The sequence below is a fragment of the Podarcis cretensis genome (assembly GCF_951804945.1).
Source record: "Podarcis cretensis genome assembly, chromosome: 1".
In the NCBI taxonomy this organism is placed as follows: domain Eukaryota; kingdom Metazoa; phylum Chordata; class Lepidosauria; order Squamata; family Lacertidae; genus Podarcis; species Podarcis cretensis.
The window spans coordinates 71,660,856-71,688,825 of record NC_137170.1 but is presented as its reverse complement, the minus strand read 5'-3'; the positions used below and the strand labels follow the sequence as shown (position 1 = coordinate 71,688,825).

Sequence of the window (27,970 nt, the reverse complement as noted above, 5' to 3'; positions counted from 1 at the left end):
ACTCTTGGACACAACAGTCTAAGTACAAACCATTGATAAGTAATAAATAAATTCCTATTAGCAGTGGAGATGTTGGGAGCCAATCCTTACAAAAGGAATGAGAATCCTTATTTCTTGGGGTCGGAGGCAGTGGTCGAGAGACACTTTGACATTTTGAGCATGTGACAGTTAGCTCTTATTTGTCAAAAATAAGAAACATTTCCATAACCATGGCTATTTTTGTTTTCCTAAATGGAAAACACTACAATGGGAGGAAAAATAAAAGGAAAAGAATGGAACTCCATGGAATGAGAACACGTGGGTGGTTTGCTGAATGCATACAAGCCAGGAAGCTACAACTGGTCTCAGCTTCCCAGCACATACAGTATACACAGTGGTGGCTTGTTGAGGCAGTTTGATGGAAGGTAATTCCATGCTTAGCAGTAATATAGAAGGATAAGTTACCTGATGCTCTTAGCAGAGGATGTCATAAGGCAGCAGTCAAGACCTGGGAACGGTTTTGTTCAGCACCACGCAGGCACAAGCATGCAGCTGCTGAGTGGCTGGCAGTGCGCAGTATGGGCCACTGACATTATGGCCCATCAGTGCATGGATTTGATGTAACAGTCCCATGCCTCCATTACCACCTTGCAAGGCCTTCCTCTTCCTGTCGCCATCAGTGTCCTGCAGCAGAAATGTATTACCTTGTAGTAAACTGCCTTACAAACGGCTGCTGCATATATATTATATATGGAGGCGGCAAAACATGCATGTGCAATTGTCAGGGGATGCAATCTACGCATAACATGCATGAAAGCTTTTTCTTAAAATAGAAGTGCTTTTTGATCAGGAAAGGGGCAACAAGAGGTAAGGCAGCTATTGAGTACTGTTCTTGCTACCTAGGACTATCCTTCTTTACCAGCAAACAGATGACATCTCCTAAGACACATCTTGCTTCATTACCTGCTGGTTTGCTCTTGAGTTATTTGCTCTTTCCAAGAAACTTCTGACCATGGTGTCCAGGTTCCAAGGATTAGCTTTAAAGAATTGTAGTCAGAGACTATGGCTAACTCTCAACTTCATTTTATATAGTCTAAAAGTGTTTAATGCAGATAGATGAGACAGAAGGAGATGAGAAACAAATGCAGCCTTGAACTTCTCCTGACTGACTTTATTTTTTATTCAATGGACATACAGAGAAGAAAGGCAAGGGCACTCAGACATGGACAATTGTGAAATATATCTGGTGCCAACACAGCCAAACCTATGTTGATATAAACAATCCCTTAGATCTTTGCAGAAACTTCCAGTAAAAATAAGGGTGGATACTATTTCATCCATCAAACATGAACATATAAATCATTAGATTTAGCTGTGGAACAGCACTTCAAACTGGAAAAAATGTATATTTAAATTATCATTGAATGTCCTGAATTTGATGGAGCCAGTAAGGAAACTACTGTGGAAATAACTGAGCAGTAGATTTTAAACTCATATGGGCACACAGAATATTTAGATGTTATAATTTTAACAAGCTAGGCAAATCCATGGTATCATACAAATCAGTTTCAGTTAAAACAAATTGACCTATAAAATTTATTTATTTACTTTCTGTCCCACTTTGCTTCTCAAAGGAGCCCAGGCTAGCAAACACCAAAGTCATAGATCAAATGATAAATACAAACAACTAATAAAATAATAATGTAAATGTTTCAAACCTTAAAAAAAACATCTAAAAATATTCAAAGGAGTTACATGCTTTTGGAGTTGATAATTTTAAAGTTACAAGGAAGCATTATTTGTCATCAAAGTTGTCCTGAAAGTTAATAATGAGGAACACAGATGCATCATGCCAGGGTGGGCATTCCACAAACAGGGAAGGGTCATCGAGAAAGCCCTGCCGTGGGTCAGTGCCAACCAGGGAGCATCCAGCAATGGCACCACCAACATAATCTCCCAGCTGATATTGAGGAAGACACTCTTTTAGGTATTTGGGCCCCAAGCCAATTAAGACTTTGTACACAAGTACTGACTTCTTGAATTGGGCACAGTAGTTCGTTAGCGGCCAGTGCAACCACATTCTGCACTAGCTGCAGCCTCCAACCCATCTTCAAGGAAGGCCTCACATAGAGCACACTACAGTAGCCCAGGTAGTAGGTCACCAGAGCAGAGGACAGGCTATCCTGCTCCAGACATAGCTAGTGAACCAGCCTAACCTGGCCATAAGCATCCCTAGCAACAGAAACAACTTGAGACATAGAGGAGGATATGGTTATCCCTGTGTTAGTAAAAGAATGGGTTAAGTAAGAGAATGATAGCCCTATAAACATTTATACTGGTGAGAGCAAATGGTGAGAGTTCAGCAATAAAAGCTAGAATAGATTACTTCTGTTTCAGGAAAACCAATATTGACTTGTAGCTCTTTTGTTGTAAGACAGCTTCAATGTTTTCTACCTCATTTGCCTACTGAGGAACTCCTGATGCCTGCCACAAAACATTAATTCACTTCACTTCCTCCCAAATCCAAGGCAGTTATCGAAACCAATACTTCTGCAATGTACATATATAATGTGAGCAGGTTCATGATGTCCAAAAGACACAATACCCCTCTACTCAGATGCCCATCCAGTTTTGGTAATGCTTTCTTTTTTTTCTTCTTCTGTGAAATGAATTCTCTTCTGTATCATATGCAAGCTTATGCAGCCTTTAAAAAAATGTTCTTCCCTTCTCCACGGCAATACCCCATTTCAAGAACCTTTGGGGAAAACAAAAATCCCCTCCTCTCTTTTAATGCGAATCTCCCCTTCATTTCCCTGTTACTATAGGAGGCAATGCAAGTACAATGCAGAAAGAATGCCTTCTCTGAAGATGAAAGGGGGGGGGAGTGGAGACATATCGCTTTCCCAGAAATATAGATCCTAGACCAGGACTGGTTAATTTTTGGCCCTCCAGATGTACTAAAAGTCTCATCATCCCCAACCATCCCACACCCCACAGCCTCATCCATGAGATTTTTTTTTCTGGTCTTTCTATCTGCATGGCTGCAATGCCCACACTCAGAATGCTATTTCCCGCTTCTGAATCCTGGAATATCCCTATTGTTCTAAGTAAATCAGATCAAATTGATACCATTTGTTTGTTAAAAGCAGCTGTAACTACTTATCCAAATCCCAAGGATGCAATTTAAGTGCCAGGGTATGAAGGAATCTGTTAAGTATGTAACTTGCACAGAGCAAGAAAACAAGCACTGTATGAAATTTCCTCCATCTAAATTGAACAACAGCTGCTGTAACTTAAAGAAAACATTGGATAGTGCCTGTCCCTAGGATGGTATCATGTAATACAGGAGTAGAATGTAACCCTGCAGCTCTTGTATATCCAGTCACACAATATACACAACTATTCTGCATCCCTTCCAAATTATGTTTTCACCAGTACAAATATGATATGCAGATAGAGTCAAAGCAAAACAAAATTATGGAGTAATTCTTAAATCTTCTTAGAAATGACATTGAAACAACACTGCTACTGTACCCTGGTGGAGCAAGAATAATGTGAACATTTCCACATATATCTTGCTGCTACTCATAAATGATAGTGTGCACCCAGCATGGAATCTAAACCATATATTAATAAAGTACAGTTTTACCTACTGATGTGATATGATACAATGCGAGGAAGCAGTGCAGAATGTACCAAATTCAGCCCTGAGACATAATTTTCTACTGACTCTGAGGAGTTTCTGGGGGGAGGGGGGGATCATCAACAGTTGTTTTAGCTTGGCATTTTCATGTATCTCATTTCTTTCTTGTGTGGCACCGAGCGTGGGCAAGAAGTATGCATTCTACAAAATAAATACATTTGTAAAAGCCAGCCACTGCTGTTTCACTAACTAGGTTCAATACATCATTAGTAAAATTCTGCAGTGTAACAAAGCTAATACTTGTGAAAGCTACTTGCATGGCTCACAGGCCCCCTTTTTAAAACATAAGTAGAAAGGTTCTCTGTTGTATCTCTAGATAACATGAATATTTGAAACATTCTTCAAGGTGATTGTATCTATCAAATTTTCATGTAGATAGGCTGAACAAATGAACTAGTATTGCATTTTTAAAGGATCAGACTACTGTTGATTAAGGCCTTGTCAGACTGGGTTCTTTCTTCCAGTTTTCCCAGTGGTGCAACTGACTACAAACTATACAAGCATTAGCATAGGCAAGCTGTCATTTTAATATAAAGTGCTCTAAGGTTTAGATACTTTTAAGGGGGCAAAGCTTCTTGAGTATATGGTGGTGTGGTGTTAACTTTTGCATCCCTAACCCAACCTTCCTCCCATAAGTTCACAGCAGCACTAAGAGACAGTGACATTCCCAAGGATGCTCCATTAAGCTTCAAGGTAAATGGCGATTTGGCCCTGGATTTTCCAACTTCAAAACCAAGATACTAGCCACTATAAAAGCAGTGCACTGAAGAGGCTACACAAAGTTTCATCATAACAAAGCAAAAGTTATGTATTTAAATAAGTACGTAAACAAGTCCTCCCAGTTGTGAGGTAACGTGACTGACATATTTTCTTTTATTTAAAATTCTATATGTCCCTGGGTCCAGGGTACAAAAGAGCAAAGGGCACAGTATATGTCAGCCCCGGTCATTAAAATTCCATTTACAATAGTCAAGAACTTATTTGAACACAAAATAGAATCGGCCTTAACGCTACATAGTCAGTTTGCAACTAAGCCAGTCCTGCGATCAGGTAGGATTGACCTGAGGCTGGCTAATGATGCCTTTGCAGCTCTAATAGAGCATGTCCTGGCATAGCCTACAAGCAATTATCTGACTAAAGGAAAATAACTGGTGCCAAGAGCTAATAGCCAACTAGATCTGGTCTTTTAGAACAAAAGGGACCTATTGCACCTCTGTCAGGAGACTCAGAAAGCTAGTTCGACTTTTTAAGATACTCTGACCATTTCATATCAAACCAGAGAGGCTGTCAGATCCAGTATCTGGGACAAGGTTTTGCTGAAAATAGCCTGAATATTATTATTTGGGGGGGGGTTAACCTTTAAGACCAGCTAAATTAAGAGAAGTACTTTAATGTAAATGGTTATAACATTTGTAACTTTACTAATACACATTAATAGTAAAATATTAAATTCTTCCCATGAGGTAAAGGTAAGACATCAAGATCTGAAGTAGAAAGAGGCAACCTCCTTATCACCCATGCATATTTGGGGAAAGTTTGGATATATCCAACTATTTATCTGGACATATCAAGTCATACAAATTAAATCTAAAATGATATTGTGAACATCTAAAATGCCATCATTGGCTTGAAAAGTCTGAGTCGCAGCGTGCCCGCATTAAGTCACTTGCAGGTACTAGGAACTAGAAACCTCTGGGGAACCTGCAGCTTACATGGAACTGGGCCTTTGGCATTGCCCTGCATAATCATCTTGGGAAGGTGACAGAAGAAGAATGAAATCTGCTTCATTCACAGGCTTCACTGAAGTACCTGTTATTTCTGCATAAACTGAGGACCCACGGTTGCTTGCAATCATGGGAAACCTACACTCAATTTTCCACAAAAGTTTGAAAAGAACCAAATGTTATATAAGTATATGAATGAGACCACTACACAAATATTTAGCCTGACAGCCTGAATAATTCACAGTGCAAAATATGTCAAGTGTAAGCATTCAAGAATAATCTAATGAAAGAACTTTAAGCAAAAAGAGCTTTATCTTTAAAAGAAAAGAATCATATTACAAAAATATGATTCTTCTGTGGCACAATCCATCCTTTCAAAAATGAAGATTAACTAGCATGTGAAAAATATTTTTCTAAGATCTGTTTTATTTGAACACACAAGAGTTTTAGCAGCAATATGAACCTCAGCAATTTTCATAATACCTAAAAATGTTTAAAGTATGTTTTCTAAACAAACTAAAGTGCCATAAAAATATCAGAAACAAAATCCATTGACCTTGGTACACAAGTTATAATGCCTACAGGGTTATAAGCACAATCTACATACATACATACCACCGAGCCATTACATATTTTGGCTCCTTATTCCCCCACGCAACAAATGTTTGTGACAATACAAAGCAAATTTAGGAAAAACATAGAAAGTAGATTGAAAGAAACCAGTCGTTTGCCTGAACAATACAATAAATAAAAGACCGATTTTTACACAGTTCTGTGCTCTTGCTCTGAAAGTAATACGACCAGTGGATGCCCTCACATAGGTTAGGAATTCACACTGCTTCAGAACTTTTATCAGCACTACTGTGAAGCTAGAGCTCTCTTGATGATTATAGATCTCAGAACAACAAAAAAGGCAAAAGAGTTCAGGCTACATTGGTCCTTTTTATAAAGTTGCCACATTTTGGCATCGGCACTAGTTACTTCGTAAGAACTTCGTTTTGAGTTGATGGATACCCCCTAAGATTTCTTTTTCGTTTTGAGTAGGCCACTAAGGGTAGTTGATTTTTGTGAACTTTTGCTTGGAGACCCATGACTCGGAGAAAAGGAAGACTTTTCCATTTCAGTTTTCTTCTCTTGGCTATCCTGCATCCGTTTCACAACCGATCCTGGAGACACCGACCCACTTCCACCACTCTGAATCTTAAAAACAAACGACACCAAAAACACAAATTAACACAGGATACATTTGATATCACATTTATTAATGGGAGGAAGAAACAGTCATGTGATGATGCCTGTTCAAATTGTAGTAGAAATTTCTGATTTCTGATCAGTTATACAATGTCATTAGGAAAGGACAACTTCGACTGGAGCTATGTTAGTTGCAATAAAGCAAATCAGATTTGACAGCATTCTTATTAATACATGGTGTTAGGAGTGGGAAGAATCCTTGTCTAACTACTCAGCAGAACCATATTCTGTAAGCTAAAAACCAATAGGCCAAAAAGCTCTCAGATGCTCAAAAAGTACCAGGAAGAGCACAGCAGCAATGAGTGTCTACTAAAGGGAGGAAAAGGAAAAGAGGTAAAGGAACAGTAATAGAATGACAGAACAAGCTGCAACAGATCCTGACTTTGTATTCCATCACAATCCAGTCCCAGACTGAAGGAACTACGCAATATTGCATCACCAAAGTGTCTACAGTTCTATTGGGCCCATCTACTCCCTCTTCTCACACTGACTAACCAAATGTCTATGGAAAGCCCACAAACAGGACCAGAATGTGACAGCACTCTCTGTATCTTTTTAAACCTCAGCAACTGGAATTCAGAAGCACACTGCCTCCAACACCGGAAGCAGAATACAACCATCATGGGTAGTAGCCACCAACAGCCCTATCCTTCATTAACTTGTCCAGTCTTTTAAAGCCATCCAAACTGATGGCTGCAACTACCTCTTCTGGGAATGAATTCCTTAGTTTAACTATACACTGTGTGAAGAAGTACAGTGGTACCTCGGGTTACATACGCTTCAGGTTACATACGCTTCAGGTTACAGACTCCGCTAATCCAGAAATAGTGCTTCAGGTTAAGAACTTTGCTTCAGGGTAAGAACAGTTAGCTAAAGTGGAGCTTCAGGTTAAGAACAGTTTCAGGTTAAGAACGGACCTGCGGAACAAATTAAGTACTTAACCCGAGGTAACACTGTACTTTCTTTTGTCTGTCCTGAATCTTCCAATGTTCAGCTTCACTGGGTGGTCTTGAGTTTTAGTATTATGAGAGAGGCAGAAAAACTCCCTACCCACCTTCTCCACACTATTCAGCTCTATCATGTCCCCCGCATACTTGCCTTTTCCCCCTGAACTAAGAAGCCCTAAATGTTGGAAACTTTGATAGCTTTATCACATCTTTGCCCACGCTAGCAGACTTCCCTTCCTGATGACATCATCTATAGGACTGAAATGAACGCCATCTACTTTGCAAAGTATTTCTGTAGTGGCAAGAACTACGGCACCACAAAGACTGAAGCAAGGAAGGTTCTGAAGGCTAGTCTAATGAAAACTTCTGCACCAAGTTTACACACCAAGAACAATGAGAAAGCAGTTACCAATAAAAAAAGACTATAAATCACACAAGTTGATATATGGAAGCTACTTAACTAAACCAACCTCTATAAATTACAAGAGAATCGGCTTAGTCAGAATCAAATCCTCTAAATGATTCAGAGCAGTTTTATTTAGCCTCTTGGTATGCTGTTGGTTAAGATGCTGGGACTGCGTGAGACTGCCACTATGCTTGCTCCTAGACACCTAGGTATGAACCAGCATCCACTAATGGGAGCTCTACATGCAAGTGCCCCAATTCCCTTTTCTTATCGCGGGACTCAGGGCCTTGGCATGTAGACCATCTACTTAGAGGCACATTTAAAGTGTGATCCCAGCCTGCTGCAAGCACAATACCAACTGCAGAAGCATCTAAAGTACTTACATGGCAGCCCACACATAGCTGAAATGACCCTTCAGTTAAGAGAGAGCGGCCGATTTTATAAATATGCTTACGTTGGAAGCTGACTTGTTATATGAACTTTTCTTCCGCAATGTCCCATTTGGTAAAGTGTTGCTGTGGGTTTTTTTCTTATGAGTCTGAAAAAGAATACATGTTGTTCTGTAAAAAAAGTTCTGTAAAAAGTTCTGTAAAAAGTAACTATGATTCATAAACTTTGATTCTCCTTAACACAAACCTTGCCTTTACCAGCAATGCTCTATGCTATTATGTAGTTCAGGGGTGGGCAACCCAGTCAGATGGACAGGGTGGAGTAGTAGTAACAACAACAACAACAACAACAACAACAACAACAATTTCAGCCTGATGGCTGCCCCTCTGTGAAAACTTCTGAGGGCTACACACCAATGAGAGGCAGGGCCAGAGGCAAAAGTGTGCACAGGAACAAATGTGTTTTTTACCTGTGAATTTTTAGGTGAGTTTCCATACAAAACTCACACACACTCTCTGTTTCCATCAGGGAAAGCAAGAAGCATTCATCAGAGTTTGAAGACACATTCCAGCCAAACAAAAACACTCAAGGAGGCTGCAAAGCAGGTCCAGTAGCATGTGTGGCCCAGGGAGAGTCAGGGCCAGACAGAGATTCCTAGAGAGACACTTTTGGTTCCTAGGACTGAGGTGCCCCACCCCTAAGATGGACTTTATCTTAGAAATACCAGGTTAACTTTTACTTGTTTTGTCAGCGTGGAGGATTTTCTGCTCCCACTCTCTGCTTCTGTTTCTATACTGGCCTCTAAGTTGCCATTGCTGCTAGTAAGTCTATCATGTTCTTCACGGATTTCTTGTTGTGAAGTTGATGATGCGCCATTCAGTTCAACTTCCAGAAGGTCTACTTCTCTGTTGTCTGTGCTGATGTCGTTATTCCACTTCTTCATCAATTCTAGGACATTACATGGCCTTGGGAAAATGTCTGTTTCACCCTAAAGAAATAATAAACCATTTATGTCCAGGCCTTTATTTCTGGAGGCCAAGGTGTTTCATTAATTCTTTTATTATAAAAGTCCAAAGAGAGAAAGCTCCTCTTTTTAAAAAAAAAACAAAACTGATTTTCTCCCCACAAAACAAAATAATAATGAAGAGTTTTACATTGGGAATTATATTGTAGCACATGTGGATCCATTTCCTCTTCTTTTTGGCCAGAACATTCTAAAAACAGCTGATGCCATCTATACCTTATCCTAGGTGGCACCTTTTTTTGGTCCTCCTTACAACTACTTCTTGAGGTGGCAAGATGGAACACCTACCTATAGGCAATTAAAAACAGCACTGGTGCACTTATTAGAAAGTCAATTGCTTTGGCAATCCCTCCGTACCTTCATTGATTTTCTATCACAAGTATGCAAGTCCAATAAAATCTGAAAATGATTTTGCCTGCCTGGTGGCAAGCTGTTTTCCCAAAAGCTCCTATTCACCTAGAAGTTTTAGAAGCATTTCTGACTAACAGGACAAATGTAACTATTTTTTTTCATGGCACAGCAGCAACGAGTGTCTACTAAAGCCAGGCAAAGGAAAAGAGGTACAGTAAAAAAAACAATACTAGAAAGACAAAACAAGCTGCAGTATATGGCATCAGATACTTTGATGCCCACAAATGCAGATTCTATGGAATCCTAAACATTTGGTTTTTTTAGACTTGAGCCAAAAATATGAAAAGAGTTTTGTGTGAACATATTTTTGCTCCTGTGTTCCTTCATAGTAATTTCTGTGGAGTAGAACCAAGAACAAGAGTGAAAACAGCTTCACTTATTTTTCTTCAGCAACCATTCAGAGTGAGGGGACTGCTTTATGACCTTATTCTGAATTAACTTTGTGACACTATCATTGTAACCAAATCCAATTGGGTATGTGGTTTAATGACATAAATATGGCTTATGGCTGGATCAAATAGGAAAGACCTAATATAGGTCTTTTAAAAACAGATTTCCTAAGCAACAACCTAGGCAACAAGCAATTATAATCATGGCGGAGAGAGGAGGACATACCCCTCCCACTTCAATTCCATGCCAAAAATGTTTCAGTAAAGAACTTGAGCAAGTTAGACCAAGGCTTGCATTGTGTTCTTATATATTAACTTACTTAGCTTTACAGACCCATTCTTGTATTTGTGTAATGCTCATTATGGGCACATATCAATTTCCATAGAAATAAATGGATCTTAAATATATAAATAAGCACTATTTTTAGTGGATTTTCTCCCAATGGATTTCTTCACTTTTTTGAGTCTTTATAAGCTTTTGGTTCTGAAAGTCTCTGGGGTATAATACCTGTCTATTTGAAACTAGCAGTTACCCCACACACACACACACACACACTGAGGGGCAAGGACTATAAATGTAAAAGCAGCCTTGTAGCTTTGTCTTCTCTGTATAATGTATCAGCATCAGCTTCTTTAAGACTGGAACAGGAAAGTCATGTGTGTGGGCCCACTTAAAGAAAGATTATGGGTTTGATCTGTTGTGGGGAAAATCTCCCCCATGGATGTTGAATCCAATAAATGCAAAGTGATTCACAGTGAAGATTCAGTATCTTTAAGAGATACAAGCATTCAACTTAATGCTTTAAGCAAGAAATACTTTGTTCTTTAAAAAAAACCCAAGCACTATGTTTTTAAAAGTTTGCTTATATGTGTCTAAAAATAACATGTGTGTGAATCTTTTCCATTTAAATAAATGTATCATAAGGTTTTGACCATACCATAAATCCATACATGACAATGGATCCATACATTCCAAGCAATATAACCAGATTTACACCTTCTTTTCCAACCACAATACTATATTGTCTTTATTAACAGTATATTTCAGTCTTTGCCTTCCTATGGTTTTGGCACAAGGTATGTATGTGTGTGTTGTTTCTGAGTGGTGGAGGTTGGGATAAGATAGCCATGCACAGAGAGAATTAGTTCTACATGAATCAGGATAATGTATTCCCAGTCCTTCTAAATTTATAGAATGATTTTCAGATGTGGACTCCAATTTTGCAGGTGCAAATTTACATCTGTAATTAACTGTAGACAAATTGATGTTGCAGACATCCAAATAACTACCTTATTTGCAAGCACATTCAGGTAATTAAATTTCTAAGTGCACCAAATCGCACCTACAAAATAAGAGGCTGAGTTGTGGCCTCAGGAAAAAAAGCACTATGTTTTAAAGAGCTACAAATACTTAAATAGCACATGAAATGGGGTGGTTGTGTTCTGACAGTTTTTAAGAAAGTGGAACCACTTAAGTTAATTGTCTGTATTGCCTCATTTGAGCACCTGTTGAGTTTAATTGGCTAGCATCTGGTGCTGATTGTGGGGAAAGTGGAGGATTACTAATTGGTTGCCTTTTAGATTGTTTCATTTTCTTTTGTCTTTCCTTCAAGCTTTTTATGTTCATATTTTAAGGGAGTGCATGTCAGTGAGATTCAAGGCATAGAAGGGAACAGTGTGCCCCTCCATCATATGGCACCCAACGTATGTCAGAAACACATTTTCCATTCTGTGATCTCTGCTAGACTCTGTTCTGAATGGCAGTACTCCCACACCACAGCTTCCGGACAAAAATAATGGTTTGTTGGAGAAAATGTTCCAAAAGTAAGGCATAGTTTAAGAACCTTTTGTGGTATTTGTCTGTGATGAAAAATAAATGAATATTCACACAGAATGGTCAGTTAACTGGTGACTGATTTTTATTATAATTTTGTGAGGGATAGGCTACGCACTGGAGAACACACTTGTGTGATCAAAAAGGGCAATTGGGGGGCAAAAGGAAGGAGAAGCAGCCTCAGTAGTTGAAAATGTAAGTGCTGAACTTATTCATGAATTGAAGAAATACCCACTAGTGACAAAACGTTCCATCGTGTGCAGTATGGACCAACTTGCTAAACTGAGAAGCAGTGTGCTTAGTTTTATAAACCAAAAGACTATGCATTAGGAAGAGTGAAACTCAGATTACGCAGAAGCAAATACGAATATGAAATATTTGAGGCACTCGTGAAATGCACATTTACCCTAGTATCTCTAAACACTTTTGTGCATTAACATAACATGAGTTCTTACATAAATTTGGGAACTGAGGTGGGTGGGAGTAATTTAATTATAAACATCTAACAAACAAGACCTTCTGTCCATCTGTGGGCACAAGGGGGGAGAAAATCTAACAACCAATCCTATTGATAAATAAACAGCTGTTTATTTGGGTAAAGAGTACGAGAAAAGAACTATAGCAATTATGCAAAAATAATCCAGAAATAGATGCAACATAATTTCAGTTTGTTTGCAGCAGTGTATGGAGAAAAAATAACACTGATAGAAGCTTTTAACCATTGCTATCTCTGCTCCAAAGGATAACCAATCACAGATTTTTGAATTAACACTTTACATAAAATAGCAGCTATTAGAATTCCGTGATAATTCTGCCCAAATGCTTGTCATTTCAACAGCTATCCCTCTGTCAAATGCTCTGAAAGCTTCAGTGATTGCAAACCCTAAAGCTGTGTACCATGCATGAAGTGCCTAACCCCCAAAGGTAGAAGAAAGGACAACTGGATATGGACAATCCAGATATGGGTGAAAATAGATTGCAACCTTATTGATACAGCAAGTATGTGCAGTTGGCTAGGCACAGGGCAAGGACTGGATAGCAGAGATCTCACCTTTTATACGAAGGCCCCTAGCCCATCTGCTGGGGCCACCTCCTGTGGGTTGCCAGCATAACAGTCCTCAGCGTGCTACGGGACAAGCATCTGAGTTCTAGCTGGCAACCTGGGACAAACAGTGAAAGGCCTGCCCTGCTCAAGCCAGGGGTGAGGGCTAAAACACCACCTCCAAGTCCCCACTATATTAATGGTCTTGCCCAATGCCTTATCCTGCTCAAGTTGTGACAGAGAAAACAAAAGATGAACACCTAACAATGTAAACAGCTCTTGCGGAGATGAAGGTGAAAACCTTACATTATGGGCCAATCAAGATATGAGCAAAATTCCTTTCCGGGAAACCAAGCAAGTTCCCAGCAAATGTCTTCACTCCGAGGGAGGGAGGGCGCATGGTGAAGCCATGGACAAGAACAGACAGATTCCCAAAGTCAAGGCCTCCTTTTGAGACTAAGATAAGCCCTGCATCTTCCCCCTAAGCCTTGTGATAGTGTAGAAGCTCCCAGGAATTTCCGCAAGACCTAGTTAGCCCCATACATGGACCCCACCTCCTGAAGATTCTGCCCAGTCTGCACAAGGCGACCCTGCCACACGAAAGCAGAGAACTATTAAGTTCTGGTAACACTAGGCTGCCCTATGTAAGACAGTAACCGACATTCCATTATTAAACATCTCACTAACAAAGCTGATCTTGTTCTTCATGGGGGAGGGGAGCCTTAGGATGAAACCTTTGCTAGAAATGGACTGGAACAAATAGAAATGTGTAAAGTCTGGGAAAGTAATCAAAAGCGCATAACATCTTATTCATTTCTATATTATTGTTGTTTAAATAATTGCTTCCATTATTATCAGCGAACCTCTGTAATCACCAAAACTTCAGATATACTGGGAAAATAATATTTGTTTTGTAGGGTGTTCATACTGTAGTTTACCTATACTGCTTGCTTAAATGTGGATACAATTGCTTTGGGGAACAACCATCCATGCACTCCATTTAAATGAAGTTTGCAAGAGAAGTTCCCTGTGGATAGTGCCCTTGATTCTGCTTATGCTTTCAGTTAACAAAAATATATACACATATCTCGGAGATATTGCGGGTTTGGTTCCAGACCACTGCAATAAAGTGAATATCATAATAAAGCAAGTCTCTCTTTTTCTTTTTGTTTCCCAACGCATACATAGAAAATATATGTTTACACTATACTGTAGTCTATTAAGCCAGGCTTCCCTGGCTGCAGGGACAGAAGGGGGAAAAACCTAGTTCTAGCCCTAGCCAACTCCACACCCATGGCCAGAAAAGGACCATTCTCTGCAAGGCAAGGCATATTAAAGTGAAGCACAATAAAATGAAGTATGCATGTACACAGATGGAATATGCAACTCAGTGTCTGGATCAGAATTCTGACAATTGGAACTACACTAAGAAAGGTCATGAAGAGTTGGCAGAATCTGGAGGGAGTAGAAGGAGAAATGTAGTAATTTGTGGCCGGATTTTTGTTCCTGTTTACACAGTCTATAAAAGCCCAGTAAGCCCTCACAGTGACTTGTGTCATTGTTTATATACTGGCAGATACACCAAATGCTGTAAGTACAATTTAGATGCATATAAGGCAAATGACGAATGTCTCAGCATCTTACTTGTTGTAACGTAGTAGACCCTTCAGAAAAATTGGGATATGGCTATTATCGGAGGGAGGTGGAAGAGAAACATTTTCACAAATAAAAAGAAAAATAAAGAAAAAAATTTAGGATTTTTTCAAAACAACAACAACAACAGCAACTTACTGTTATCCACTGGATGTGAAGCAATTCATTAGCAGTCATTCTGTGGGCAGGGTCTACTCTCAGAAGCAGCTCCAACACAGCTTTGGCTATAAAGGGAAAGACTCGTAAACCTCATTTCTGTTAGCTGCGAACAAACACATCTCCCAGTTGTCTCTGAGTGCTTTAATCCAGCAGAGTATTTTACCTCTAATGCTGTGAAGCTAATTCATGGCAACAGTTCTGTGAATTTTCTTTAGCATCAATTTTACATTTATGAGAAAACACAGTACTTAATGGTAATAAAAAGGTCAAAATATTGCAACAATTTGTTGAATTTCATGCTGGGGATGTTGTTGTTTGTTTTTATCATACAGTTGCCTACTTACCAGCCTTACTGACTGTATCCCAGATTGAATGTTTAAAATGAAGATCTCCTTTCTTTATAAGTTCAAAAAGCTTTTCTTCAGAGCCTGCCATAAAAGGTGGATCACCACATAATCTGTTTTGCAGGAAGCAAAAAAGGAAGGCTGTTTTATATTCTGATTAGTACACATATATGTTTAAAAGATAGAAGCCCCGTGAGGATTTGAGAGGTGGCTGCAAGTCTAGTCTAGATAGTATAGGCAAGCTGTTCTTCACATTTGCAATACATTCTTTTGGATAGGAGTTTAAGCCAGGTTATTATATCTCCATTGTTGCTTTTAAAGCGAATGTACGTTGTTGTTTTTTCTCTATATAAACATTCAAATTCTATATAACATTTTTGTTTTCTGAAACAAACAAAATCCAAATGATTTTGAAACCCCGGAGGTTTAAGACAGCTAGTTTAAGCTCCCAAACAAGATGACTCTTTGTCAGAAATGGCAAAACTTTGCACCAAAAACTCTGCTTCTTGGATTTTGACTGCTCAGCTCAGCTAGTCTCTTAAGACATATGATCTATATTTTTATGCTGTTGTTCTATAGACAGTAGTCCTATAGACAGTTTCCTGCAAGTAAGTCCACCGAACTCAGTGAGACTTGCTTCTGATTAGACATGCATAGAATTGCACTGAACAAGACTTAAACACATTGTGCGTGCTATGTTGGCAGCACTGATTGTAAGGTCCAATTAGTCTAGAAATGATCTCATGCTCATTCGTAGGCAGTATTGTGGTGTGATTGCTGACTACTAGAAAAGAATGTTTGGCTAGCTAGCCTAGGAACACTTTGCTTATGATCCCTCTATTGAGCCCTAAGATCAGTGGATGAAGCATTCCTCTCAATGCCTCATTAGTGGAACACCCTCCCCACCCCAACCCCACCCAGGGCTTACTGGGATTTCCCTCCTAAATTATTTCAGGCAATAGCAAAAAGTATTTATACCGGAGTGAACCTTTTAAACACATTTCTTCCTCACCCCTCCCCTCCTTCTCTCATATACTTGGCTTTGATGCATCTATCCTGGCTTGTTAAACCACTGTTTCCCATGATATCAGAACCAAGAAACGATGATTTAATCACTACTTACAATCCAAGATAATAAACCCCAGCAAATTCTTAGGCCAATAAACCATTAGCTTTTGGCCTCTGATCCAGGCTAGGAAATTCCTCATTGCAGCTTCTTGGTTGCAGTGGACAATATCCATAAAAAGAGCAAAGTATTGGCCAGAGGCAGAAGAGCAGGAAGGGAAAGATCATATTGGTTCAAAAAAAAGAGTAGTGGGAGAAGATTTGTCTCTGGAGCAACTGCAAGAAACTTCCCCAAGCCAGTTCCAGAATACACAGTGGGAGGACTATCAGAACAAATCCTCAAAACAAAAGAGGTGCCAATTCTGCAACTCTTGCTTGAAGAGGAAAGAAAGGGTGTCAGAAAATGTTCCTTGTGGATTTAAAAGAAATTTGGGGAAAGACTGCTTCCTGTTACGAAAAGCAGGGAACGATCCATTGTGGAGTGGTAGGCTGCCTCTGAATGCTAGTTAAACTAGATTCATAACCAGTGTTTTGAAGAAATCCTTGCTTAAAAATGGATTAGAGTTTGCTTTAAACTATGGCTCTTCCAATTTGATGAGTGGAAAAAGAAAATAAATAGTGGCAAATTCCTTTTCCTGGCTGTGCGAGAAGAAAAGAGTATATGAACCTGATGGTTAACTTAAGCTCCTTCCTGCCAGTCTCCTTCCCCACTGGGCTTCAAAAATTAATATGAGCATTCTCACAAACAGCCAGGCCCTAGAATACCTGCCCAATGCCCTAGCTCCTGACAATTATGAAAAAGAAATTATACCAGGTGATCTCTAAAAAAATACTCGTCATCACAAATTTAGAACTTGCACACATTACCATTAAGTGTAACATGACAAAAAAGTGAACAGAAGCATGCGGTCAGGTTCACCAAATGTAGGGAGCATGTATTTTTTCTTTAATTTTAAGTCTGCTGTAGATTTAGAAAATGCTGTCACCTATCCTTGATGGGTGCCTGCCACTCAAAATCAAAATATAGAATCATTACCATCAGGTTTATTTCACTCTGCTATGAAATGCCATAAGTAAACATTTTAGCAATTTATTTTCAAATGACAGTTCTCACAAGTCTCATATATTTGATGGATTTTTAACCCAGAATATCCTCAAAACGCAACAGACATGATATACAGTGGTACCTTGGTTCTTGAACGGCTTGGTTGACAAACAAATCAGCTCCCAAACACCAAAAACCCGGAAGTAAGTGTTCTGGTTTTTGAATGTTTTTCGGAAGCCGAACATCTGATGCGGCTTCCGCTTGAGTGCAGGAAGCTCCTGCAGCCAATCAGAAGCTGTGCCTTGGTTTCTGAATGATTTCGGGAGTCAAACAAACTTCCAGAATGGATTAAGTTTGAGAACCAAGATACCACTGTATAAAATAAGAGGAGTAAAAGCAGGAAGGGGCTTACCATTGTTCTGGCCTTCGAGCAGCAACAGCATTGTTACATACTAGGACAGTGAAGGGGCAAGGCACAAGCAGAGCCATTCCTGGTGATGTGCCTAAATTACACAATGCGTCAGAGGCCTTGCAAAGCCTCAGACGTGATTTCTGAGGCTCTGCAAGGCCTCGGACACAAATTTCAAGGCCCTGAGAGGTCTCGGACATGACTTCCAGTTCCTCCTGGAAGTTGCCTTAGAGGCCTCAGATGCGACCTCCAAGTCAGTGCAAGGCCTCCAATGCAACTTTTGGGCCTCACAAAGCACTGGAAGTAGCATCAGAGGCCTCACAGTGTGAATGCCGAGCACCCACACAAATAATATGGGGCCCTGGGTGCCAGTTGCTGCCAGTGACCCCAATACAAGCCTGTGGCAATGTACTTTTCCTACTTCCGTTCTATTTTCTAGGCCTCTTTAATTTTGCGTTCTGCCACACTCCTGTGGCAGCCATTTTGTGACTGGCATTCCCAGCACTCTGAAAAATCAAAATGCATTCCCTGGTCCAAAATGACTTGTGACCCGAGGGCTACATGATTATGTCACTGAGGTTAAATAAAGTCTATTGAGAATGTGACAGCACTTATTCCAGAATAAGTCACATAGATGATTCTGGGCAATCAAGGATCATACAGTGTATGGATATTTGGCCAATCAGCTTTGGCTACATGGTTATATCACTTGATGGCAAGCAAACCTAACTGAGGATAAAGAATTTGAAAATATTTCATAGGCATTAAAGAAAAATTAGTGTTATTTCAACACTGTTGAAATTGTTCCAGAGAAACTGGGAGAATTTTTGCTTCAGTCCTGTTTGGCAGCATAGTTGCTTTGTAAGATGCAGTGATAAAAATATTGGCCACATAAAATGCTACTATGCGCCTTGTGGTAGAACTTGTGGTCTACGAAACTAAGCCAAACACAGCCCACGAGGAGCTCAATAAAAACATAATTGCTTGTTGTTTTACTGGCCTATGCTAAAAGAGAAATGGCAAGCAAATTACAGATACATTACATTAAAAGCGTCACAGCAGCATTATTCTATTATACAAACACGTCACGTGAAAAATTCAACAAATCTGAACAAATGGATCAAATCTTAAGGCCTGGATTTCCTAGGTAGTTCAAGATCAAGCCGATTCTAACAGATAAGCACTTGTTAAGATAAGTCATGCCATCTGCACTTTTGTCATTGCTTTGGTTGCTAGAAGGTAAATGCAGACTCATTCAGCTACAGGGAACATCATGTAGCAATGGCAACATTAAGCATTCACTTAGACATCATGGCTCAAAAGTCCATCTAACAATAGTAGGGTGTGTTGCTTATGAAAACTGGATGAAAATTAAACACATATCTTATATATCTCTTGAATACCATTTGCAGCAATAAAAGTGGTGTGAAGTGGATTCTATTAATACTTAGGCAGTATGTTTGTGGGTTTTTCAACTGTCATCTGGATGAAGTGCAATATAATGTTGCATTGTTATAATACTATTGTGATTATAAAACGCTAATTTAAAATATTTATATGTTAATTAAAGTATAATGTCAGGAGTCCTGAGCTGTGACTACAATCAGCACAATTCACTGCTCTGTGTTTTTACAAGGCCTGTGAATTGTGCAAATTGCAGAAACAGCATGGAATTCTTATTGGCCAATCAGGTATTTCAGTTACCCCAGCCCAATTTATAATGCATTCAGCTGTGCTATACTGTGCAAATGTGACTTCTTCAGTGGCAACATTAATACTGTAAAGTATGGCCATAAAACTGGTACTGCCTCAGCATTAAAAAGTTTGTAGAACACAGTTTGAGCCACAAATTAAAAGAAAGAAAAGCAATAAAGCTGTTCAATTTATATTATGGTATGCAGGAAAAGCTACACTGAAGGAGTTGAAGGAACAATAGGTGGGGGAGTGGTACACCCCCTACTGCATCAGCTTAAGGTAAGAGGCATCTTCTTCCTCTGTTTGCACTTGTCCAGAACAGAGATGTTGTTGCTAGTTAACCTATCAGAGCCCAACACTGCTGGGAGCAGTTTGGTTACGCAGGGAGAGGTGGGGGTAGGAAGGTTTACTCCCGTTGTCATCTCATGTTTAGCCCAAAGTAGCACTTTTAGCCAAGAAGAGCTGATAGGAAAGTCTTTCTCTGCACATCAAAGGGGCTCTGGGTTGTATTTAGCACTGCGTAAGCTGAGTTCCCTGAAACACTAGGACTTTCCTTTCATTTTCTCAACCTGCACACCCCCAAAATATGCTCCCGGGGGACCCCCCCTTGACCCTCTGGGACAGATCTTGAGCGTGTGCGAGTGCTGCAGGAGAGATGAGAGAAGCGAGTTCAGTTGAGCAAGCAAAAGTATGTTACACGAGTGGAACAGCAGGATTGGATACAATCCTCTGCCACAATTTCACGTTTCGTTTGCTTAGTTGAAAGGTTTCATTAAAGGAAAAATAATTTAAAACCCTGGATCCACATGCCGTGTGGATTTTTTTTCTTAATGTTTTTTTAAATAATAATAATAATAATAATAATAATACATACATACATACATACATACAAAATTTCAGCTTTTGTTTGCTTAATCTGAGCATTTTCTCTTATGCACAAATAAATATAACAGAGTAAATTCATTACTCCCACAATCGAATGGAGGTTTTAGATTATTTTGAATTACTCTATTAAAACATATGAATAATTACAAGAACTGGAGAAGTAAAAACATGTACCGGTGTATCTGGAATAATTTGTTTCTCTTACTGTATTCTTCTATTATACGATATGTTGTACTCTTCAAATATAGTAAGTCATTAAAAATTTAAATTTAATTTTTTAAACAATGTCTAAATACACTGGACACCATATATAAAATTGTGCAGTACAATGGGCAGACAGTGTAAGCAAATGCCTTGAGCAGTGGCAGCAATGGCAAATGGTTCCCAGTTCTGTCAAGTCTACGCCAACACTGACAGAAAGAATGGACCACATTTTCATGAAACCTTATTTTTCATTAAAAAGATTTTGTCAATAATAGCCTGACCCTTCACGCTGCCTAGACATGCACATTCTAAAGCTTTGATCCTAAGCACACCTATTTGAAAGAGTATCTAGAATTGAGGTTTAATTGTACCGAAAAGATTAACCAATCCTGTTAAAAAGGAGTCAAGAAAGACAACCTAAGCAATGAATAATTTCAGCTAGTATGTAGCCAAACCAAGTAACAACCCTTATTTTATTTTTTTTAAAAAGGGAAGATTAAATACAAAGTTACGTTCTTTAGGATGGATATTTTCATTTTATATAAATGTTACAAGCTACTTACAGCATATACATAATGACACCTATGCTCCAAACATCACACTGTTGGCTATAGTCATGTGCACTGATCACTTCTGGGGCTGCCAACCAAGCAGAAAGAATATTATTAATAATACAAAAAATTACTTTTAAAATGCTTAAAACAAAGCATGTGCTGATGAGATATACTTTATTCCTCCCCGAAGCAAAAAAGAAAAGCAGCAGATGTTGAGATTAATAATGTACAGCCCTTAACAATTCATGCTGATGTGTCCTCACTTTGATCATTTAGGAATGATGACATTGTGGCTAAGTAATTGCATTATTGGTTTTCTTTCCAGCTATAAATTGAGAAAACGTTGCTTATAAAATACTGATAGCAAATGCTTCATGACACCACATAAACACATTTCCATTTAGTAAACAAGTGTAGTGCATAAGGTTATATGCTGGATTTAAATACAGAAAGGGTTCTTTAAATATTCATTTAAGACAAATCTGAAAATGGGTAACATCAATTTAAAATATAAACATGCTTTTGGAAATAAAAAATGGCTTCAAATTATCTGTTTTATATATTTATACATGTCCTATGACTGAAAAATGTACATAAAATTTTCTCACTAATCACTGGCTTGGCTCAGATGATCACATATCAGGTTACTAAATGGAGATATGCACAAACCTTTTCCCTGCACAGTCTGCCCTTTCACAGCTCCCTTTCTGTTGGCCAAGATTAATCCAAAAAGTTTCTAATTAGCAAAAGTTTCCCATTTCTCCGAACCAGGAAATTACAGTCACAAGTTTCAAGTTTGTTTAATAACCTACTTCTTCCAAAGTGGGTAACCACAGTATCTCAGTTAAGACAACACATGAAAAGACTTTCCAGTTTCATAGCTGCATAACATGAAGAGAGGAGTGAAGGGGCTGCATACACAAATAAAAAGCTTGAATGTGTTTGATTTCAATACACTTAAAACAATTGCTTAAGGATAAAGGTAGCAGTGCCTAATGTACTGTCCTTTAGTACAAGGTTAGTTCTCTTTGTCTGCCAAGGACATTTCACCTCAGAGAAAAGGGCAAGGTAAATACTCATGCATCAGTACTTCATCCGTTTTGACACTGAAGCAAGTTAACTTTAATTGTCTTAGTTTAGCATGTGTTACATAACCAACGGGCTGGCCTTCAAAACTTATTTAGTGTGTGTCACAGCTAGCAGAAAACATCCTTTTACTACATTCAGCTCTTGCTTTGAAGCTGTAAAGCAATTGCTAAGAGAGCATAAAATCTCATTTTGACATGCCATTATAATATCACAGCTATTGGATCAGTCTTAGTTTTAAACCAAGGGTCATAACAAGGCAGGAAACCTGATGTATGGTATCAAACCCAGGTCAACAACATAGCTTAAAATACAGAATGAAGAATATAAAAGCCAATTACAGAGAGGGTTGTCACACACAATACTGATTTCTAGATCAGAAAGTTACCATAACAAGCTGTATGCAGCTTCTATGGAAGCTGCCCAGAGTGGCTGGGGAGGCCCAGCCAGATGGGCGGGGTATAAATAATAAATTATTATTATTATTATTATTATTATTATTCACAATGTCCTTGCCTGCTGAGCCAATGCAAATATAGTCATTTATATGAAACAAGTGGGGCCTTGCAACAAAATGTTGCAGTGTGGGGTGCATCTGTTTAGGGTTTGACACTTCCTGTCCTATTATTATTATTATTATTATTATTATTATTATTATGCCAAAGCAACGATGGGCAAAATGAAGACATTGTATATATACATCTAAACAAATGGAAACCACCTATTCACAGACTGTGGGCTACAAAATAAAGTTTTATTCCATTCAAATGCCAGTCTTTCATGTGATGAAACTAAATGGGAATAATACCATATGAAGCACTGAACTTACCCATGTAGATAGGAGTCCCACAGGTAGACTGGAACATGCTTTCGCTTCCTCCCATCTTTTGTACAGCTAAACCAAAATCAGTCACCTACAGGAAACAGAACTCAACTGTCTTGAAAATTCTCTGCTGTTATGTAGTTGCAACTCTTTTATTCCTCTGAAGAGCTCATTGTTCATTGCCAAACCACTTCAGAGAGACCTAACGGAATCTGACTAGATTTCCCAAATGATCTCCTATAACAGCACACCTAAAGAAGAGGAAGCTCTGCACCAGTCCTTCTATAAATATTCAGAGCTGAGTTTTAAACAACTTTAATACTTACACTGCAAATTGCACTAGCATTTGAGCATATGAAAAGTGATGAGCTTATTAATGAGATTCAAGCTAAGTGTGTGCTGCTATAGGGTCTGATCAAAGCACTTTAAAAAGCCAAATATTTTAGTTATGAGATCATTGGGGGACATAAATATGGGGAACGCAACAAGAGGGAAAGAAGGCAGGAAGGAAGTCAGACAGGAAAGAATCAGGAGATAAATGATTTGCTGGGTGTTTGGGACACACTCTTCCTCTCCACATACAGAGGAGACTCCACAGGTGCACAGGATGGGATGAAGTTGGGGCAGACTCATCCATCCTTCTCGACTCTATTCAGCAGCAGCGTAATGCTGAATGCTACCTCAACTGCCAGAACACTATTATGTGAGGGCAGAGACTGGGGAAGAAGAAGAAGCCCAGCCCAGTTTTGTATCCAGGAGCAGCTCACCTGGTGGAGTGGAGCAGCTATGCTAGCTTCCTGGCAGGTGGAATGCTGTTACTTAGGGAGGTATATGGAGACGTGCGAGGCAGCGAGAATGTTGGCATGGCACTAGATCAGTTCTGCAGGTCTGTTTGCACCACATCAACCTTTCTGCCATCTCAGTCCTCCTGGTTGGGAGGCCAACGTTAGTGGCTCCCCTCCTTCTGGTGAGCCAATTCAGCTACTACCTCCCTCCACCTTCCTTGTTTTCCTGGGGCCTGACTTCCCTAGTAGTACAAGCTCCACTGTGTATAGTGCTTATTCCTGCGCCTAGCAAGAGACACACATGTGCACTGGGTCCAGGATACTGCATGGGAGATAGGATGTGTATGGGGCTTTTCTACTGTGGCCTGCCACACTGCTGTGTGCCTGGCACAGAGCAGTACACAGAGCAGTACTGTGCCAACAGAAATACACAAACATACCTGAGGAAAAGTTAATAACTACCTTGCTCCCTCCCCCCCCCCTTTTAATGAATCCTGAGAGCATCTTGAAAAGCTAAGCTACAGAAATATTTCACATTTTTCCACTGCACAATGAAGCATTCCCCCCCAAAATACAGCTTTTGTTGCTAGTAGAACAAGAATTTATTCATGCCATTTTTGTTCTTCCTTACAGAGGTTCTCTGTTTTAAAAAAGTAACTTTTTCCTAGATAAATGACTGGTCCACACAAGGACCAGTCCACCAGCTGCTTCCTTGCACTTATTTGCAATTGTTCGTGAGAGATCACAAGCAGAATTATTTTCTTCCAAGGGGGTTCAGGAAGATATCTGTGACGTTTTTTCCTATTTTATCCTCACAACAACCCTAAAATATAGGTTTGCCTGCAATGGAGTGACTGACCAAAAATCACCTGGTCAGTCACTTATGGCTCAGTTGGGGTTCAAACTCAGATGTCCCTGGTCCAAGTACAACATTCTATACACTACCCCATAATGCTGCCCTAAAAGGTAAACTAGTGGCTCAAAGATATATTCAGCAGCTACTCCTGTGACTGGCAGCTTCTAGAGCAACTGCTACCGCTATCTGTATAATGCTAGAGCAGAAAACCATATCCATGGTAGGACTGGGAAGAAGAAAAATAAGGGACCAAACACAATAGAAATGAGTGAGTAAAAAAGAGAAATATCAGTTAAATTATATGGCATAAAGATCCGTGAGGCTACCACCTCACTGAAGCTAAGCAGTTCTGGGTCTAGTTGGGGCCTTGATGAGAGACCACATGCATGGAGCCTTGAAAGGTGGAATAGAAATGTAAGTAAGTAAACAAATAAGTATGCCAGAATATAGGACTTTTCCTGCTGAGCCCAACTGCTGGGATTCAGTTTCTGCTGGCCTAATCTATTAGGAAAGTATGGAAGGGATATTGGTAGTAGACAGAGACCCAAATGCAGGTGGGTAGCCATACCTTGGCCATTTCCCTGTGGGTGGGACAGACCCTATTCCAGTACGCTGGTCTAGGGTGTTGAAAGCCTCAGGGCCTCTGAAGGATACCCCCCCCCCCACATACACACACAATAGTCTTTGTGGGATACCAATGCTCAGTGAGCCCAAAGACCACATTTAAAAGTCCAAAGCAAAATGTCAGTTGTGACAGCAATATGGCACTTATGGGCAACATTCAAAATTGGGAGAAACTACAAGGATGGTGAAGAAAACAAGGCATAGGGTAGGAAAATCACAGAGGCTGAGCATAGTCCCAAAGCAGCCAAAACAAACGGGTTTTCTCTTTAGTCTTCCCAGGAAAAACAAACAAACAGAAGCTTGAATGTACCACATTGACACCAACACAGGGGAAGTAACAAGGCTGCACAGTCACATCAATCAGCAAGCTGTCACAGCCCAGTCTGCAGAGGCAGGGGAAACATGACTGTCCTCGCTCTTCCTCTCCCTTCCAGTGCACAGCACAAACAACCCCCAGCTTGAGAATTATTGTGCATTTCTCCATGCAGCTACAAGCAAAAGTATGTTCAGAAGCAAACACATGAAGAGAAATGCCTGGTGGAATGTTCTTGTGAACTTGTGCAAAGAAAAGTTCGGATTCGCACAGAACACTCTAAGTAAAATACAATTTATCATAGTGTGCTGCTTTAGTTACTGCAGGTTGAACCTCTGTGCTTCGGTTCTATGTGTCAGCATGCACTTTTTATACAATCCTCACAGCCATTTTATAACAGCAATAAAAATTTTAAGTAAGGATAAAGTAATATATAATTTAGCAACCATCAAGTTCCAATTATTTCCACACAAATAAATGAGTGTAAGTTCTTGATACGTTTAATGCGTTTAGGTAGTAAATACTTATAATATCCAAAGTCTACAAAATAGAAAGTAGCTGATATGTAAAGCATCATATGTTTTTCAAAATTACTAAAATGTTTAAAATAAATTGGCAGTATGCATAATTCATACTAATTACAGCTCCCCAGCTCACTCTTGCTAATGGCTTGGAACTACATCCAAAAAGGTATAAGAATAACACAGTACACTTCTAAAAACATTTCTTTTTAAATGGCCTATAACTATACTACTCTTTGCTCAACAAGAACTTTCTTCAATGGCACTTGACTCCTACATTCTTGACAATTGTTCTTATCTCAGACCTTTTATTTTTGGCTTGATTACGCCATTATGTTTCAGTTCAAAAGCTACTAATAGGCATTTACTTGGAAACTTGACTTCTGATTCCTGGGTTTTAAAAAAACCACAGGCAAAAGTACTGCTTAAAGTAAAGTGTTGCAATTTCTGGGCTTACCTTTATATTTAATTTCATTTCATTTTCTTCATCAATGTCACTGCTTTTAACTAAAATGTTTTCCAATTTCAGATCTCTGTGAACAATATCTGTCAAGATGGAGAACAAAAAGTAAGTGTTATTTATCAATTGCATTGAAAATATTCTGACATAAATGTTTTAAACCCTTTTGATTGAGTAATTTATGAGCTACACTTTTAGTGCATTTTATCCTACATTAGTGCACGTTGCAGACACCGTTTTCTTTTATAGAAAAAGTCTGGTCTGTACATTCCAAAACTGGATCAAACTTAGATCCGTTCTTCTAATAAAGGGGATATCATAATTTTGAATAATATGATTTGTCATTTGATGCACTTTAAAAGCACCCATTTGTAAAATTAGCATATCAAAGGAAATCATCCAACTAGCTTCCTGTGCTCAGGAGGACAAAGCATAAGGTTCATCAGAAGTAAAGATGAACAACTCTTTCCCATTCACAGTTGTGCTCTCAGTTATTATCCATAATCAATACAAGTATTTCGTATTATATTTTTGTAAGAAAAAACACTGCAATGCTGCAGTTTAGCTGGCTGGCCAACTGCAGCACAATGGCAGAACAATACTCAGGTGAGGGTAGGGTGGGTTAGGTGAGCTGTAAGGAGGGGGGCATGGGGTTTGAAGAGTGTGCAAGGGGAGGGGGTAACAACAACAACAACAAAATTCTTATTTATACCCCACCCATCTGGCAGGGCCTCCCCAGCCACTCTGGGCAGCTTCCAACAGGATATTAAAAACACAAAAAAAAACTTCAAATATTAAAAACTTCCCTAAACAGGGCTGCCTTCAGATGTCTTCTAAAAGTCAGATAGTTGTTTATTTCCTTGAAGTCTGATGGGAGGGTGTTCCACAGAGTGGGCGCCATTGCCAAGAAGGCCCTCTGCCTGGTTCCCGTAACCTCACTTCTCGCAGGGTGGGAACTGCCAGAAGGCCCTCAAAGCTGGACCTCAATGTAAGGGGATGGAGTGGCAGTTGAAGGCGCCGTCAGGGAACAAGGATTGACAAGGGTGCATTGGGTGGGGTTCGTGAGCAGAGCAAGCAACCACTAGTAATCACATGCTAATAATCTATAGCTCTCAGAGCAGTATGTTGGAAAGGATTGGGCTCTGCAGCACTGCCCAGAGGGTGCATGAGCTATCACCTCTGCCCACTTGCTCACATTAGGTAAGGAGAAGAAAGGGCAGCAGTTTACAGGCTATTCCCACTACTGGCTCTTTCTCCAGGGCTCAGAATCCTGGCCTATTTGCCACTGTGTCTCCAGTCAGGTGTTGCTGCTGTTCAGTTCAGGTGAGTTCCGGCTGAAAAAAAGCCTTGCTGGCAGGTATTACTGAAACATAGGTGGGTGAGCAGGGT

The 27,970-nt window shown here is 39.5% G+C and overlaps 1 protein-coding gene across 15 annotated transcripts in view; it reads right to left on the bottom strand.

Annotated features, from left to right (window-relative positions):
* Window positions 1–1,129: 1,129 nt before the first annotated feature.
* Window positions 1,130–27,970, bottom strand: part of STK33 (serine/threonine kinase 33) — a 57,203-nt gene continuing 30,362 nt past the window's right edge. For 14 of the 15 annotated variants that reach the window (XM_079966323.1, XM_079966324.1, XM_079966325.1 and 11 more), the window contains 8 exons: window positions 26,579–26,667; window positions 23,029–23,113; window positions 21,123–21,198; window positions 15,257–15,369; window positions 14,892–14,977; window positions 9,125–9,388; window positions 8,465–8,548; window positions 1,130–6,606 (listed from right to left, as the gene is read on the bottom strand). In XM_079966323.1, the coding sequence (XP_079822449.1) occupies window positions 6,424–6,606; window positions 8,465–8,548; window positions 9,125–9,388; window positions 14,892–14,977; window positions 15,257–15,369; window positions 21,123–21,198; window positions 23,029–23,113; window positions 26,579–26,667 (980 nt within the window). In that variant the 3' untranslated portion in view covers window positions 1,130–6,423. The remainder of the gene's footprint in view (window positions 6,607–8,464; window positions 8,549–9,124; window positions 9,389–14,891; window positions 14,978–15,256; window positions 15,370–21,122; window positions 21,199–23,028; window positions 23,114–26,578; window positions 26,668–27,970) is intronic. The other variant, XM_079966326.1, reaches the window with a different exon arrangement.